Here is a 17,268-nt window from a genome sequence, read left to right as displayed (position 1 = left end):
ATCAGCAGGCATTTTTCACAGAGTCTCACGAGTGGGTTTATCCCTCAGCTCCATCAGGGCACACCTTGCTGCAACTGCAGCTCTACATCCTCCTCCTCCTGCCTCCCCCATCGATGGCTACTCTGTCTTCACGCACCCATTGATCACGTGATTTCTCAGGGGCTTACATAATGTTTCCACCAGTGAGACACCTACTTAAACCTAATGCTCAGAGAAATAACAAGGAAGCCCTTCAAGGCCCTTGCCACCTGCTTGCAACTTGGTCTGGGGGGAGGGATAGCTTGGTGGTTTGCGCACTGGTCTGATTAAACTCAGGGTTGTGAGTTCAATCCTTGAGGAGGCCACTTAGTGATTTGGGGCAAAAATTTGTCAGGGGTGGTACTTGGTCCTGATGTGAAGGTAGGGGACTGGATTTGATGACTTTTCAAGGTCCGTTCTAGGAGAGAAGCAATCTCTATTAATTATTATTTATCTCTTGATGAAGGTCTCCTTCCTTGTGGCAATTGCTTCAGCACATAGGGTGGGTGAGTTAAGGGCCCTCATGACAGACCCTCCCTTTATGATTTTCCATAAAGATAAAGTGGTCTTCTGCACACATCGTAAGTTTCTACTAATTATCTCGTTCCATTGCAACAAACCCCTTTACTTACCTGTCTTCTTCCCAAAATCCCGTAAGGACAGCAGGGATGCAGCCTTGCATGTCTTAGATGTCTGCAGGGCAATTGCTTTCTACTTACAACACACAAAACCCTTCCACAGATCTCCAAGACTTTGTTTCACCTGCAGAGGTTACCTATTTCAAAGGTTACCTATTTCAAAACAGAGACTAGCCAGGTGGCTCTCTGGGTGCATACACCTGGCATACAGCATATTCCAACAAGAACCCCCAGTGACTATTCGGGCTCACTCCACAGGAGCAGTGGTGGCATCCACAGCCTTTCTCTGGGGCATATCAACAGAGGAAATGTGCCGAGCTGCCACTGGCTTCGGCACATACATTTACTAACCTCTACGCCAGCCGGACCTATTCTGCTTCCAATACCCAGTTTGTCTGAATAATACTCTCCATTATCCATCCAGGTCTCCAGAAGCTCCCACCACCAAGCATAACTACTGCTTTGTAATCATCTAAGATGGAGCACCCACAGGGATGCTAAAAGAAGAAGGGAAGGTCACTCACCTGGTGTTAGCATGTAGCCTTCTACATGATTATCTTATAAGCCTGAGCTTATCATTTATCCTAACATCTACACCCACCCCCTTCCCTTGCTGCCTTCTATCAGAAGCAGTGCGTGGGGGAGGGAAAGTAGGAACCATGTAGTGTGGGGGGTGAGGCAGAGGTATCAGCGCAGAGGGTGAGATGGGCAGGTGGGAGTGGGTACATGCAGAAAGCTGACTTTCAAGCAGGCTCCCCACATGTATTGGCTCCCACTGAGCCAACTGTCCGCTCCCCTCCCCCCCAGCCTCTTGATACATTGAGTGAAGGAAAACAAGATAGGTGCCCCACAAGCACCAGCTCCTGCCTCCACCTGCATCCAGTGTGTAAAAGTGTCTGGTGAAAATTTCATTAAATCCACATTTACACAAAGAAATGCATTTTAACATCTCTAGTCTCTAGAGCATGCAGGTCATTTATTTTTATGCTGGTAATTATAAAAAAATGGTAATTTTCTTAATATTTTAAACTGAGCAAAACTTCCACCCGCTGCAAATCCTGGAACAGCACTTCAGTGGATGCTTTCCCAGCTGGGAGGCAAATGGATTTTTTATTGTTTGATGGGCGAGGAAGAAGTGGAGTCATATTTAATTTTTCTCAACGGCCAGGATGGGGCCTCAGCTGGTAAGTTTCCGTGGCGCTGCTTGCTCGGCTGCCCGACAGCTACCGCGCACGGTTCGGTTCTCGGCGCCACTGTACAGCCTCGCTGATTTCAATGCGGTTCAGGACAGCGCCTGATGCCGGTGCAAAGTGGTTGGGCGAACACCAGAGGGCGCTGTTCATCTTTCCTCCCAGGACTCATGCTTTGTTCTCGCGAGAGTTTAGAGTTCGTAGGGCAGGCGGAAGCAGAATCCAGTTCTCTTTCCGGGCGGCCATAGTGGAGCTAGCAGCGGGGTAAGGGAGGTGCTGATATAATCCGTCTCCATCCCTTCCACGGGGCCTCGATTCCGGCCCCGAGATGTTGGGGGGAGCTCGAGAGTCGTGCGGCCGACACCGGGGGGCCTGTATGGCGGGCGGGGCGCGGGGCCGGGACTGGTTCCTGGCTGCAGAAACTACCTGGGGCCTTGGAGAGGGTGGAATTGCTCCTAGGTAGGGGGTGGAAGGTGATCAGGACTGCTGGGCTGGCGGAGGGAGAGAACGGCGAGCAGGTTCTTTGCCCTGGGGGCTAGCAACTGCCCCGCTAGCGAAATGACAGCAACTGCCCCGCTAGCGAAATGACTCGAGGCCAGGTTAAGGCCCCACGGGATGCTCCGTTTTTCCGCGGTGAGAGGGTCTACCCGCTGGGAAAGGAGCTGAGGCTTTTCTGTCGGGAAGGAAGGGGGTGAAAACCAAAGCTGCACAATCCCTGACTCGTCAGCCTTGGAGAGGGAGATGTTGCCCCTGTTTTGGGGTGGGGAAGGGAACACCATACATAAGGTATTCTGTTACTTCTTATTCCTATGTCATGTTTCACACATGCAGAATAGGAAGCGACTGCCTAGGAAGAAGCACTGCAGAAAGGGATCTGGGGTCATAGTGGAGCACAGAGCACAAGCTAAATATGAGTCAACAATGTGACACTTGAAAAAAAAACATGATTCTGGGATGCATTAACAGGAGTGTCGTGACACAAAGTTGTTTTTCTCTAGGAAAAACTTCCTTTCATGGTGGTGAAACACTGGAATAAATTGCCTAGGGAAGTTGTGGAATCTCCATCTCTGGAGATATTTAGGAGCAGGTTACACAGACATGTATCAGAGATGCTCTCCTAGAGTTCTAGACAGTGCTTGGTCCTGCTGTGAGGACAGGGGACTGGACTTAATGATCTCTTGAGGTCCCTTCCAGTTCTAGTGTCCTATGAGTCTGTCTGGTGACATATTTTAAAATTATGCGTGTTAGAGGCTGCTTTCATAGATTGCAGATTTCTGTCTCAGCTTGAAGTTTCTCTACTATGAGCATCTATGTTATGGTTTGCTGTTCCTGTCTTTAGTTCCATGCTCTCTTAACCTGCCACTGAGCTTGAGCAGTATCTGATTTGTAATTGGATTGTTTCAAAGCCCTATCAACTAGTCAATAGGCACTTCTGCATTCCTCCTTTGAAATGTACAAGAGTGGGGAGGAGGGGGGACTCTTGTGCATTTCAAAGCCGGAGGCAAGGCTGCCCCTTTGAAACCCAAACCCGGAGTTAGTGTTTCAAAGGGGCAGCTGATCCTGGGCTCAGCTGTGCGGTGCTGTCACTTTGAAGTAACCCTTACTTCACACACACACACCCTTTGCTGCCTTTCTCATAGTAATTGTTTACTGCATGATTTTTTGAGCCTCACCACATTGGTCAGGGAACATATAAGCTTGTTGCAAACCCAGACTTATGTGAATGCAAGCTAGAGATTTGTGGTTGGAAACTAAAGTAAATGCTTAAAAGATTTTGTTGAAATCCAGTTGGGACCAATTCATATCAAATATATCCAGAATTTCACACCTACCTTGTTTTTGCTATAAATGTCACTTCAATTTCATGTTTGTTTCTTTTTGTGCAGCCAAAATGAAGTTCAATCCTTTTGTGACTTCGGACCGCAGCAAGAACCGCAAGAGGCATTTCAATGCACCGTCTCACATTCGCAGGAAGATCATGTCTTCTCCTCTTTCAAAGGAGTTAAGACAGAAATACAATGTACGCTCTATGCCTATCCGAAAAGATGATGAAGTCCAGGTAGGTGCCTTTTTAGTCCTTTTGAAATTTGAACATTGTGGATATCGTGTTTTTTATGTAGAATTTCTGCAGGAGGGGAAAAAAAGCCAGACACTTCACATAGCCAGTAGAGATTTGGAGTTAATGTTATAGGGGCCTGGGTTTATTCACTGCTTGGTGGGGGAGATCTCAAGGAGAAAAATGTGTGGAACACATGTATTTTGAGAGACATAATTGGTTACAGGCCTCAAACAGGATAATACAGAAAATACTTCTCCTTTAGTCATTTCAGTTTCAAGCAATTTATAGTTAATTGAATCTAGTTGACTGATGGAGACATACAGAACAAGATGCACTTCCTTTTCACTATATTTTATATCTAGCAGAATATTATATTGCTCCTAGTGAGACCCCATGATATTTCATTGTAAGGTGCACACACAAGGGATAAGGTGAGGATTTCAGCCTGTGAAGATACTATTCTTATCTATGTCCGAGGAGGAGTTTGGGAAACTTGAGAGAATTAAATGCTCTGTGTTTTTTGTTTTGTTTTTTTTTGTTCAGGTCGTCCGAGGACATTACAAAGGCCAGCAAATCGGCAAGGTAGTCCAGGTTTACAGAAAAAAGTATGTCATCTATATTGAACGCGTACAACGTGAGAAGGCCAATGGCACAACAGTCCATGTTGGAATACATCCTAGTAAGGTAAAATTTGTGCGTGGATACTGAACTTCCCAAAAGGAGTTTCTGTTAGCTCTGGAAATAGGTGCAGTTTGCAGAAATAGAGTGTTATCCTAGCACATGTAGTTTTCCAGTTGCAGCTGGAAACAAGGAGCCAGAATTCTGTGGCTGATTCCTGCTGTGAATTGATTGACCATGAGAAAATTATATGCATCTGAACTTGCGAAAGGCTAATGCTTTTTGTAAATTTTCCAAAAAGCTTAGTTCTTTGCAGAGTACTATTTCTTCTAGAAAATGTCATTAGTACACATCCATATTGTAGTAGCCAGGGCTCGACAAATACACTCGCCTGCCCATGGCAAATAGATTTTACCAGCTGGCGAGTGCAGGGGTGGACTAGCCCGGTGGGCCGTTGACTACGGGCGATGCCTGCACTACGGGCGATGTGGCCCCATCTGATCCGCTGGATGGTGGAGGAGCAGAGCGCTGCCGGGAAAGGGGAAGTGCAGCGATTCTCAGCACCCAGCTGCCTGTATGCAGCTCCAGCGCGAGGAGGTGGGGTATGAACCAGAGGGCGGGACGCCGGCAGGTGCCAGGACGCTAGAGTGTTGTGGTGTCCTGCTGTCATGGCCAGCAACCGCCAGATTCAAAAAGGCTCCGGCAACCCTGCAAAGTTGAAGGCAGAAGTCAGGTAGGGGAGGGGCGGGGAGCGGCTTGTGCTGTGCAGAGGGAAGGGAAGGGGAAAAATATGGGGAAGGGGCTTGTGCTGAGGGGAGGGGAGGAAGTCAGGAGGAGAAGAAGAAGAAGAAAGGGGAAGGCACCAAGGGACAGGGGTGCAGGAGAGACAAATGCCCAGTGAGGACAATGAGGAAAAGGGAAGATGGGGAGGTGTCAGTGGGAGGGGGAACAGAGTGATGCTGGGAGAGGAGAGGGTAAGGGCATTGGTGGCTAGATGGGGGAGGGGAGGTGCTGGGAGAAGGCCTGAAAGAAGGGGTGGGCATGAGGAAGGCGGGGATGGAGCAAGGCATGTGTGAGGGCACAGGGGCATGAGGAGAACGGGGGCAGAGGGTGGTGAGGGGGTGGGTATCTGGGAAAAAGGGGGCAGGGGCAGTGAGGGAAGGGGGAGGCACCAGGACGGAGCAGGTGCCAGGGGATCCTGGGAGTTAAGCAGAAGGGCGGACACCTGCAGGGGAGGGACCAGCACCAGAGGACAGAGGCGAGGGAGGTGTTAGAAGAGGGAATGAGGAGGTGTAGCTTACCTGATCAGAGTGGGGCTACCGGAGGAGTACGCACCAGGGAGAGAAGGGCTGGTAGAGGGGGGCAGGTCTTAGGAAGGCTGAGGGCAGTGAGAAGGGCAGGAGTCAGTACAGCAGAGGAGGGTGAGGGGTTGGGGGGCAGCAGGCACCAGGGGAGCTGATGGAGCAAGGGGAGGAGACATGGCAGCAGAGGGAAAAGGTAGAGGTTTATAAGATATTATTAATAAACTTCTTAGTAATTACTGTTCTTATTCTTATTAGGAATTTATGCCATTAAAAAAACACTTGGGGGGGGGTGTCCCTTTTTTGTCTGGCGAGTAGGGTTTTCCATATTTTTTTCAAGCCCTGGTAGTAGCTTTCATTTTGGAATAGGGTTGTGAATGGTTAATGGGTTAGCCTTAACCAGCTGGACCAGCTCCCCGCTCGCCCATGGTGCAGTGCGGTTGGCTGGGCTTGGAGTCATTCCCCCAGTCCTCTGCAGTGGTGAAAATATGATTGTCATCCATTGTGGATTGTTCTGATCCATCCTTTCGCCTTGCTGTATGACATTTCTACCACTCTGACAGATGCATTAGAAATACCTAAATACATCTTCATAAAGGAGCTGCTGCCAGGAGAAACATTGCTAACTGAATCTAGCTTCAGCCTACCATGATTTTAAGACATTTTGTATTCAGTGAAGATAAAGGAAATGTTTGTTTTGCTCATTATAGACAATTAGGTGTGTATATACACACACACACACACACGCAGTCCCCGAGTTACGCGGATCCGACTTATGTCGGATCCGCAGTTACGAACGGGGTTTGCTCCGTGTCTCCGTGGTCTGCTGGTCTCCAACAGACCAGGGAGACGGGGAGAAAAGCCGCGGAGCACGCGGGCAGCGGGACAGCCCAGACGCGCCACGGCTGTCCCGCTGCCGGCATCCTCAGAGGCTTTGCTCCCCGTCTCCCTGGTCTGCTGGTCTTCAGAAGACCAGGGAGACGCGGAGCAAAGCCGCGGAGGACCCGGGCGGCGGGACTGTGGTGCATCTCGGTCCGCTCCCTGGTCTGCTGGGGGGAGGGGAGGGGCGCGCAACTAGTCGTCCCCCCCCCCCCCCCCGCAGCAGACCAGGCTTTTCTCCGGATGCCTGTGGTAGAGCAGCTGGGGCGCTGCTGGTTGGTCCCGCAGTGCTGCTCTGGGTGCTACTGGACCAACCCCGCAGCACCCCAGCTGCTCTGCCCCAGGCGTCCTGATTCAGCCTCTGCTGGTCAGTTTCAGCAGTGGCTGAATCAGGACGCCTGGGGCAGAGCAGCTGGGTTGCTGCTGGGTTGCTCCAGTAGTGCCAAGGAGCGGTGCTACTGGAGCAACCCAACAGCACCCCAGCTGCTCTGCCCCAGGCGTCCCCAAGTCAGCCGCTGCTGAAACTGACCAGCGCTGACTACAGGAAGCCCGAGGCAGAGTTGCTCTGCCCCGGGCTTCCTGGAATCAGCCACTGATCAGCCACCTGGGGTTCTTAAGCTGAATCTGTATGTAAGTCAGAACTGGCATCCAGATTCAGCCTGTTGAAACTGATCAGCAGCTGATTCCAGGAACCCCGGGGCAGAGCAAAGGCAGAGCAACTCTGCCTCTGGCTTCCTGTAGTCAGCTGCTGGTCAGTTTCAGCCGCTGCTGAATCTGGACGCCAGTTCCGACTTACATACAGATTCAACTTAAGAACAAACCTATCTGCCTGTATATATGGAACTAATGAAATAACAGCAAAACTAGCAAGAAACCTTGTTTGAAGCATATATAACAAGACTTTTGCCTGGCTTATACTGACCAGGCAAGTGTGTTGAAGTAGTTTTGAGTGAACCCAACTGTGGCAGATTTCATGAAACTTCTAACAAACTGTGTATGTGGTAAGAGGGAAACAGGATCCAAAGAACACACAGTTGTATGCCCAAATTCTGGGTTTGAGCTATGGGTTCCACACAGTGGAAATATGACCTATCTGTAATGCATCACACCCACCGTTTTTTGTCTCTGTCTCTCTCCATATACATTTCCTGTGGGATGACAAATGTGACGTCAAGTCGTCTACATCCACATGCCAGGCCATGCTGTGGCTAGCCTCAGCACCATCTCCTCGGGCTATGGGCTGCTTCAGCTCCCGCTTCATGCCCCAGGGGACTGTGCCTCCGGGGAGGAGCTATTGCTGGGGCTGGGTCCCCTCAGTCATCTGAACCTGGCCCCCCATCTGCCCTGTGTCCCCTCCATCTTCTGAACTTGACCTCCCCTCCTCAGCCCGCAACCCCTTGTACTGAGACACCACACACCCAGCCTGCTCCTGCCCACTGCCACATGGCCGGACGACCCTCCCACCCCCAGAGAGAGGGGGGGTTAGTGAGCAGGGTGTGCAGTCCCCTTGTATTCTATATAGGTTCTTATAGTGCACTCATTATAATAGCTGTGTGTCTCCCAGTAGTGCATTAAGCAAAATGACTAATATTCTTCATTCTTTCCTCCAGAGCAGCGGTTCCCAAACTTTTTGGCATCACACCTCCCTTTTTGATTTTTGAGAAACTCTCATGCCCTCCCCTCCCAAAAAAATAGCAGCAAATCTTGGGGTGGGATTGACGGGGGGAGGGTGGCTGGGTCACCTCGCGCCCCCCCTAGGGTGGCATGCCCCCCAGTTTGGGAACCCATGCTCCAGAGGAAGATGTTAATCTGTACTTGAGAGTGGAAAGTAAAGAGTTTTCTAATGATTCTTAGTTCCTTTTAGGAGTTAGTCTTGGACCACCCCCTAAGAATGCAGAATCCCCTAAGGAAGCTTTGTTTCCATAAGGAAATTACCAGCTGCAGTTGCAAAAGAGGTGATGTAGAAAACTTCTGGTGATGTAGAAAACTTCTGGAGCTGGGGTTCTCAGACTTCATTGTACTGTGACTCCCTTCTGACAACAGAAATTACTACATGACCCCAAGAAAGGGGACTGAAGCCTGAGCCCCCCCTCCAGGTTGGGAGTGGGAGACAGAGCCCAAGGATTTCATCCCTGGGCTGCGGGGCTCAGGCTTCAGCCCCTGCCAGTCTAATGCCAGCCCAGGCAATCCCTTGGAAATGGAGTCACGACCAGTGTTCCCACTGAGATTTTTCCAACCATGAGTGGAGTGAGTTTTGTTATGTGGACCAATATTGAGGTCATGTGTGATTGTGCAGATGTGTGCCAAATGGCACCTGCCAGTTATTAACAAATCTGCAGTTTTCTGTCTTATCGCTGTAGCAGGAGGATTGCTTTGAGGGGGACCAGTAAAATTGTATTTGGAATAGGTTAACTGGGGATGCTAACTAACTTTTTTTATGTAAATGTGTAATTACTGGTTGTTTTTTTGTAGTGGTTACACATTTACAGGAGTAGTGGGGAACTGGTGCTCACAGGGAGCCTCCCTCTCTCTCCCCGCACGGGGGGAGTAAGTGGCTTTTTGAGCTCCAATACATGATGGGAGCTGGCTTTAAAGTTGGCTTCCCGCGTGTACTATCTTCTGACTTCCCCGCTCTTCCCCCCCCCCCATCTCTGGGAATCAGTGCAGGGGGACAGCTCCACAGACACCGCATGCACAGAGATCTGACTTAAAAGATTGCACCCTGTGCATATTGGCTCCCACCTGCTCCCCTCACCATGCAGGTGGGTCTGTGGGAGCCCATTTAAAAGTTTGCTTCCCATGGGCACTGGCTCCTGATACAGAGGTAGCAAGGGGGAGGGTGCTTGTAGTTGTTAGGATTAATGGATAATTCTGGATTTATTGGTCAATCCTAACTATTACTGCATGCTAACATCCCTATTTCCCAGATGCTTTCTATTCTCTACATAAACTAGAGATGTAAGTGACTAGTCAACTATCTGATAAGCATATGCTTATCGGGTAATCAAGTAGTGACTAGTCACTCTCTCCGACCCCTTCTGCCTCTCCATGGAGGAAGCTGTGGAAGGAGAGGTGCAGCAGGGAAACAGCATGACCGGGGATTAAACCTGTCCCCATTTGTGCAGTTGGAAATGTAGCAAGAGCCATGGATGGCTTTTACTACATTTAAAAGGCAGAGGCGCAGCAGCAATAGCGAGCGCTGCACCCTTATCAACTATTCAATAGAAATTCCATCGACTACTCAATTAGTTGATTAATCAAAATTTAACATACCTAACGCAAACCTGGGATAATTGTTGTTCCCAAAGAAGTGCTATTCCATAACTTGCTTGCAGACTTGGTTTAATCTGTCCTCTAACCTATATGTTGACCAGTTTAATTTTGAAAATATTCTATATTGATGGATTGTCCAGACTCAGTGTTTTGTTGCTAAACCCAATTGTATGTAAATGGCCAACAGCAGCAGTGTGTTCCAAGTTTGTGCCTGTTAAAGGGGCAGAAGTAGCTACTGTAGACTAAGCATGTTAAAATACGGATAATCAGCTAATTGAGTAGTCGATGGAATTTCTATTGACTATTCAATTAGGCAGTGGGGGGACACTCCCTACAGCCGCTGTGATGTGAGCTGGGACAGAGCAGTCCTGCTCGTGCCACCCAAGGGGCTAACCCTGCTGTGGCTCTTCCTTTTAAATGTAGTAAAAGTTCTTACTACATTTAAAAGGTAGAGTCACAGCAGGGGACTGGGTGCAAGCCGTGAATCAGCTAGCTGCTGGTGGCTCTTACTTCATTTAAAAAGCAGAGGCACTGTGTCTGGGACTGGGTGCGAGCCAGGAATCAGCTCATTTATGGTTTGCGCCCACTCCCCTGTTGTGTCTCTGCTGCCTCCTGTAGAGATGGTGCTGGGAGGGGTTGGGTGAAATCAGCTTTTAAGCCAGCTCCCCCCGCACCAGCTCCTGCCAATTGCTGCCTCTCACTAGTATTGGACTTGACTGCCCGATAAGCCTAGGCTTATTGAGTACTTGATTAGTAGCTTAAACACTTTGCTTAAGTTGCTTATTTTTTATACTTATGCTAGTTAATGGTGAAGGAAGCTATCTAAAGGAGTGATCAATACATGTAATCAGTTGCAGTTCTGTAAGTATGGTGTGATATGAGCTTGATGCTGCAAGTTGTGGATTTGCATGTGTTATCAGATAACATTCTTTTAAGACTTTGAGGAAGACTCTGGACAGTAGAGCCAGTGCAGTGAAGAACAGCAGGGAAAGGGCTAAAGTGAGTTATAACAAGGGACCAGGAGAGATCAGGTCTGTGCCTTTCCCAGGACTCACCTCTTGGCCAGCAGCCCAGCCAATGTGCTGGCTGGCTGGTGAGGCTCCAGTCTGGGACAACAGATCCACTCTTGACAGTGGGGCTTCCTTCCCTCTGCAGATGGCTGGGCTCTGTTCTCCCAGCCAGTGGGTTTCTGTGCCCCACGCTGTTTCAAGCCTGCTGGCCAGGCTATCTGCCCTCAGGCCACTGGCCCTGCAGGCTGCCAGACTGGCTGAGGCTCTTGGGTCTAGCAACATCCATAGTCTTAGTGGACCACGAATGTTATTGGACCAGAGAGTCCCAGACCACAGAGATTAAACCTGCAGTCTCTTTAGCTACACACAACAATCTGGTACAGTCTAACTTCAATCCCTAATTAGGGCCTGCAGGTATTACCATTATAAAAGCAATAAACTTATGTATTTTGGTGATAATTTCATTCTTTGGCTGGCTGCTTTAATTCACCTTAACACCCAGAAAAGCTCTCTCCTCTAGCTCAGGCAAGTTTAAAATGAATCTATAAATTCAATTTATTATAGCACACTAGGGCTATCAATTCCCAACTCCCAAAATATATGTATGTTTCGGTCCATTGTGATTTGCTGATGTGTTGGACACAGGATATTACCCCTTCTACTTTGTCTATTTTAGTCCATGAATACTAAGAGTTCTAGAACTTGTTCCATGTGCTGGCCTTGGTTGCAGTTTTCAAACTCACATGAAACTCAGTTCTAGAAAACCTGTAGGCTAGCAAGGGAAACAAGATGAAAATTCAATGTGAAGGAAGAATTCAGGAAAACAAGTTATCCTCGTACTAATGTCTCTTGTTTCTTGCTGTTGGTTCTCATATGCTATGTTTAAAAATAGATGTCAATGTGGGGCAGTTCTAAAAGATCTGTGAAGTGTTTGTGGGTTGTTGAGTTTACACTGGCCTACAATCCTGTGTTTGAAATGTGCATGAACTGCAGTATCTGAGTTACAATTATAATCAAAGTAGAGGATTATCCTGAGAATTTAAAATTGTGATGTGGCATGTGTGATAATGCCATTAGGTTTAACTCTGATACTTCCAGGATGTGTTATGATAGTTTCCTGCACGAGTTCATTACAGTTTTTTACTATTTCTTTTTTTTTCTAGGTGGTGATAACTAGGCTAAAACTGGACAAAGATCGCAAAAAGATCTTGGAACGCAAAGCAAAGTCTCGCCAGGTTGGCAAAGAGAAAGGCAAATACAAGGAAGAAACCATTGAAAAGATGCAAGAATAGAACGGTCTCCTGTGTGACACCCATTAAAAGAACTGCTAAAGTAAAACCTATTGTTGTGTATTCTACTTTCGGAAGTGTTGGTACAGTCTGTCTGGATTGGTGTTTGTCTTTGTACACTTTCATATTTTAATAGTGGATGCTCAGAAAAGTGCTATGCTAATTAAAAGGACAGGCTTATTTTCTCATTACACATTGAAAACTCTGAATTAGTTAAACACATTTAATATCTTCTCATCATGTGTGCACATGGTAGTACAAGAGATGTGTGTGACATTTTACAAAGCCAATAAAGACAGACTCTTTACCTAAAGAGTTTACAGCGGGGTGGGCAATAACTTTTAATGGGGGGGGGAGGCACGCCAACATTTTGGCAAGTGGTCAAGGGCCGCATTTCTATGGAGGGGGTGTGCAGTAGGGATGTAAGCGACTAATCGACTACTTAACTATCCGATAAGCAAAAGCTTATCAGTTAACACATTAGTCAACTAGTTGCTTTCCCTCCTTGCTGCCTCTATCATAAGAGAGGCATCAAGGGCTGGAAGAGGAGGCGCAGTGCTGGGGGGAGCCGGCTTAAAATCCAGCAGGAATGCAGTGGCAGTGCTGCTTCTTCTTTTTTTTTTTTTTAAATGTACAAGAGCCCCAGGAGGGTCTCTTGTGCATTTCAAAGAGTGAAACGCTGTGTGGAGCCTGGGGCCAGCAGGGACTCCCCTGCTGACCCTGGGCTCCATGCGGTGTTCCAACTTTAAAATACACAGGAGCCCCTATTGGGGCTCTTACACATTTCAAAGGTGGAATGTGTGCTAGTCCTTAGGACTAGTTGATGGAAATCCCATTGACTGACTAATCGAATAATCAATATTTAACATCCCTAGTATGCAGTCTGGGACAGAAGTTGGGAGCAAAAGGGAACTTCAGACAGGGGACTTGGGTGAAGGAGGGTGCTGTGATCTGGGGAGAGGGAGCATGGGAGATATGGGTGCAGGAGAGGAATTTGGCCTGGGGGGAGGAGTGCTAGGAGGTGCAAGGTCTGGGAGGGAGTTGTGACCTAGGTGAAGGAGGTGCAGAGGGTTTGGGTGGTAACCTGAGGCAGGGGAATGGGGTTCAGGTGAGGATTCTGGCCTGTGGGAGGAGTGTAGGAGGGCTTGGGAGGGAGTTATGACCTGGGAAAAGGGATACAGTGGGTTAAGGTGGTGGCCTGGGGCAGGTAGTCAGAGGGGAGAGAGGGGATGGGGTGCCAGAGGCAGGCATTGGCTGGGAGGTGCTTACCTACAGAAACCTGAGGCAGACTGCTGCTCTGGGGAAGGAGGGCCACACTGCCCCTGCTCCCAGCAAAAATTCTCAGCTCCTGTTGGCTGGGAACTGAGAGATTGGTCAATTGGAGAAGTGTGAGCTGTTCTCTGTTTAAGGGTTTTAGCGAGGCGGCCGCAGTTGGGATCCGGTGTCTTGGAAGGCTAGATCTGGCCTGCTGGTAGCCTCTTGCCCATCCCTGGTTTACCATCTGAGAAATCAAGAACAGTAGCAAGAGTTGATGTGGGAAAGGGGAGGAGGAAGTTAGAACTGGGGAGAAAGCACATGTGGCTACAAGGAATAGTGCATATATTGGGTTTTTCCCTGCTCTCCATCTCCATAAATGAAACTTTCAGACATATAAACCATGAAGGAACATACGTTATTCAATTTGAAGAGTACATACTTAGGAAAATAAGCTTCAAGGGGTAGCCGAGTTAGTCTGTACAGGATAAACTTAACAAATGGTGTGGTAGCACTTTATAGATGGCATCATAAGCTTTCATGGGCACAGCCCACTTCTTCAGATGACTGGAGTTTTGAATTTAGGATGTGCAGACCCAAAATAAATAGAGGAGGAAAGAAAAAGGGGGGGGGGAACAAAGAGCAGAGGATATGAAAATATCAAAGTTTTGAGAGTTTATGTAAGTAAAATTCTGAGAGCTTCAGTAAAAATGTAAAGAAATGACTGAAAGCTGTTGTACACCAGTGAAACAGCTCACTTTTACTGGATGGCACAGTGAGCTTGGACAAAAATTCAGTCCCTGCCTGAAAGATGTACCATCTAAAATATGTGAATCTAGAGGGAAGATTAATTTGGAATGTATTTAATCTTGTATAGCCATGCACTTTTTTCCACTATGCAGAACAATTTGTACATGCATTGAGGCATGTACACCACTAGTAAAGACAAAAAACCTAGCTATGGGCACATTGCTAATCACTTGGGCAGCATCTGAACTTCGAGTGGCCACACAGGCACATCTTAAAGGGAACATTACTGTCAATCATTGTTGGATCAATTGAGGCCTCATCCTAGTCATTATGGGAATATCTGTACTGCTGTTAGTCACCCAAGGCTAGCCCCTGACTGGTTTTGTGTGGCTCTTCATTGCAAGGATACATGAGTCCAAGCTCTGGGGCCTCAACAGGGTCCTAGAACATGAGCCACAGTACAAGCTGGAACATTGCACCACAATTAAGCCCCTTAGTCTGAGCCCAAGCCCATTACCATGGGCAATGTAGACATAGCTTCGTAGACCTCTTTCTGCAAATACATTTTAGTTTACTAGTGTCAGCCAGGGAGGGCCAGGTTGAGGTGTAACAGCCCTGGCCTGCCCCAGCTCTGGCTGCTGGAGGTCATGGCTGGCAGGGCTCTCTTCCTCCAATTGCTGGGGGAGGGGTTGAGCTGGACAGGCTGACCCAACACTCTCCCCTTCGGCTGCCCCAATGGAGAGCGAGGCAGTTAGGCTGGGCTGAGCTGGCCCTCTCCCTTTGGCAGGAAGGGGATGTGGTGCCTGGCCCTTTCCCTCTGGCCGTGAGGAGGGAGGTCGTGCAACTCCAGCCCCCAGCAGCAAGAGGGGAGGCCATGCAGCTCCTGTGCTCTACCGGTGATGCTGCACATGCCCTGTGTGCCTTCCCCCCCCACCGCTCTAGGGAGGCTGCATGGCTTTTGTTGGGGGACCCCCCCACCATCCCTTACCCAAGCCCACACAGCTTCTGTGTGCCCCCACCTGAGCCTCCCTGTAGCTCTGTGGCTCCCCTGCACCCCCACCTGAGCCCCCACCCGAACCCCCAGGAGATTGCATGGCTACCACATCCCTCCCGTACCCCCTGTGGCTCCTATGCACCCCTCCTTCCCCCCACCAGAGGCCCCAAGCAGTTGTGTGGCCCCTCTCCCCACCCAAACTGCAGCAGCTCCCATGTGCCTTTCCTCCTCTGCCCCAGACACAGAGGAGCAGTGTGGTTCAATTTAAATTCTGGCAGCTGCCCACCTATGTGGCAGCTGCTGGAGGGAAGCGCAGGGACTAGTGGTGTGTGGCAGAGGGGATAACTGCCAGTTTATGCAGCACCGAGCTGATAGGCGATCATGGGGGGGTGAGGCGACAAAGTAGGGCAGCTGCATAGCCTCTCCCCAGAGCACTGGCGGGGGGAAGGGAGAAGCCACATGCCCCAGGAGCCACACAGCCCTTGCCAGGGCAGGTCCGAGTATGGGGGAGGCAACATGGCTCACGGCTCCAGATCATGGGGAAGGGGGAGGCCATGTGGCTGAGGGTGGGGCTGTAGGATGCATTGAGTCATGACGTGACTGTTGTCCTTCAGCAAAAACCTTTTTAAAGTATAGTAAGATTTCCACTATTTTAGCAAAGTAACCAATCCATCCTTATCTTTTTATCTCTTTAGCATGTTTTGAAACAGTTGTCTGATTTTAGATGGAAAAGTAAAATTCACCAGAAACATCATAACCTACCAAAGTAATCCATGGAGGCAGAGCAAGGTCTGTTGAGTGAATCCCAAGTCACTTGTTTTAATCATTTAAGCAGTGCCATTCCAGGCACATCCTGTTCTGGCACAGCCAAAGCCTTACATTGCTTTAAGTTGGGGTGAGGAACCTCAGGCTTGAGGGCCAGATGTGGCTCTCGGCTTTAGAGACCAAAGGGCCACTTTTCACTGATGTGTGCAACATGATTATGTTCACATTCCCCAAATGTATATAGTCTTGTGCATGCTGTGGAAACTAGGGATGTGTTAATTTTGTCAACTACTTGCATTTCTCCCTCCCTCCCCTTACTGTCTCTGTATCAGAGGCAGCAAGGAAGGGGACAGGAGCCTGTGCTGGGGGAGCTGGCTTAAAAACCAGTTCCCCTCAGCACAGGCTCTGCCTGTCTTCTCCCCCACCCCCACTGCTGACTATACAGAGGCAGCATGGGAAGGGGGAAATGCGAATAGTTGACAAGATTAACCAATAAACCTAGGCTTATCGGTTAATTGTCTAGTCTACTACTTGTGGACATTCCTAGTTTCCACAGCTCACACAGGCCTACTATCAGAGGCAGCAGGGGGAGGCTGCTGCGAGGTCCACGATTGGAGCAGGGGGTTTTTTAGACTGGCTCCCCCTGCCACTCAGCGCTGCTGCCTCTAATAGAGAGGTACCAGCATGAAGTGGCAGGGGGCTCCCCGGGAGTGGGTCAGGAATGCACTGGCTGCCTGCCCTGTCCCTAGGGCCTACAGACTAGTTGTGTAACCCATAACATTTTTATGCGGTTACATGACTATTCAAATAACTGATGTCCAACATCCCTAGTGGAAATAAAGGCCCAGCTGTTTTGCGATGATAGCAGATCGGTAGTAGGACAGTCTCTGCCCTTACACTCTAATAAGATTTGAAAGGGCGAATCTAAGTTGAAACACGTCACCTGCCAAAGCAATTGGACTTGATCTCCAGCAGCTGACGGTGCCCGCAGAAGAGTTTCACTAACTGCTCGATTGCTCTCTGAGTTCTCGCTTCAAACAATGGGGCTTGTCGCCCTCCAGTCCTATAGCCGCTCGTGGCTGGAGCCAGCCCCGCTCTGTCCTTTCCGCCGGGGCCGGAACGCCCCTGCAGGGGCCTTGCGCAGGCGGTGTCGGGGGAGCGGAGGAAGAGGCTGCCATTGAGTGCCCGGGAGGCGGGTCTGTAACTGCCACGTGCCTTGCCCCGTCACGT

At 49.2% G+C, this 17,268-nt stretch overlaps 1 protein-coding gene and 1 long non-coding RNA gene across 2 annotated transcripts; one reads left to right on the top strand and one right to left on the bottom strand.

The window, feature by feature from the left end:
• The first annotated feature begins 1,977 nt into the window (after positions 1-1,977).
• On the top strand, positions 1,978-12,324 carry RPL26L1 (ribosomal protein L26 like 1). Its single transcript, XM_006138134.4, has 4 exons — positions 1,978-2,110; positions 3,733-3,905; positions 4,449-4,589; positions 12,150-12,324. Exons 2-4 carry the CDS (start codon positions 3,738-3,740, stop codon positions 12,276-12,278), a joined length of 438 nt encoding a protein of 145 aa, XP_006138196.1. The 5' UTR covers positions 1,978-2,110; positions 3,733-3,737; the 3' UTR covers positions 12,279-12,324.
• LOC112543856 (uncharacterized) lies at positions 4,961-17,164 on the bottom strand. Its single transcript, XR_003087125.3, has 3 exons — positions 16,982-17,164; positions 13,545-13,776; positions 4,961-5,231 (listed from the first exon to the last, which is right to left on the bottom strand). It is a non-coding gene; the product is annotated as an uncharacterized LOC112543856 (long non-coding RNA).
• Between the last annotated feature and the right edge of the window lie 104 nt (positions 17,165-17,268).

The sequence above is a fragment of the Pelodiscus sinensis genome, chromosome 16 (genome assembly GCF_052426305.1).
Source record: "Pelodiscus sinensis isolate ZL-2025 chromosome 16, ASM5242630v1, whole genome shotgun sequence".
Lineage (NCBI taxonomy): Eukaryota > Metazoa > Chordata > Testudines > Trionychidae > Pelodiscus > Pelodiscus sinensis.
Note: the sequence above shows the minus strand (reverse complement) of the source record. Positions and strands in the feature narration are given on the sequence as shown.

Bases quoted from the DNA above. Each gene is read 5' to 3' on its own strand.
- RPL26L1 (XM_006138134.4), top strand. From the start codon at position 3,738: ATGAAGTTCAATCCTTTTGTGACTTCGGACCGCAGCAAGAACCGCAAG. The intron at 3,906-4,448 runs GTAGGTGCCTTT...TTTTTTGTTCAG, and splicing joins GAAAAGATGATGAAGTCCAG to GTCGTCCGAGGACATTACAA. The intron at 4,590-12,149 runs GTAAAATTTGTG...TTTTTTTTCTAG, and splicing joins TTGGAATACATCCTAGTAAG to GTGGTGATAACTAGGCTAAA.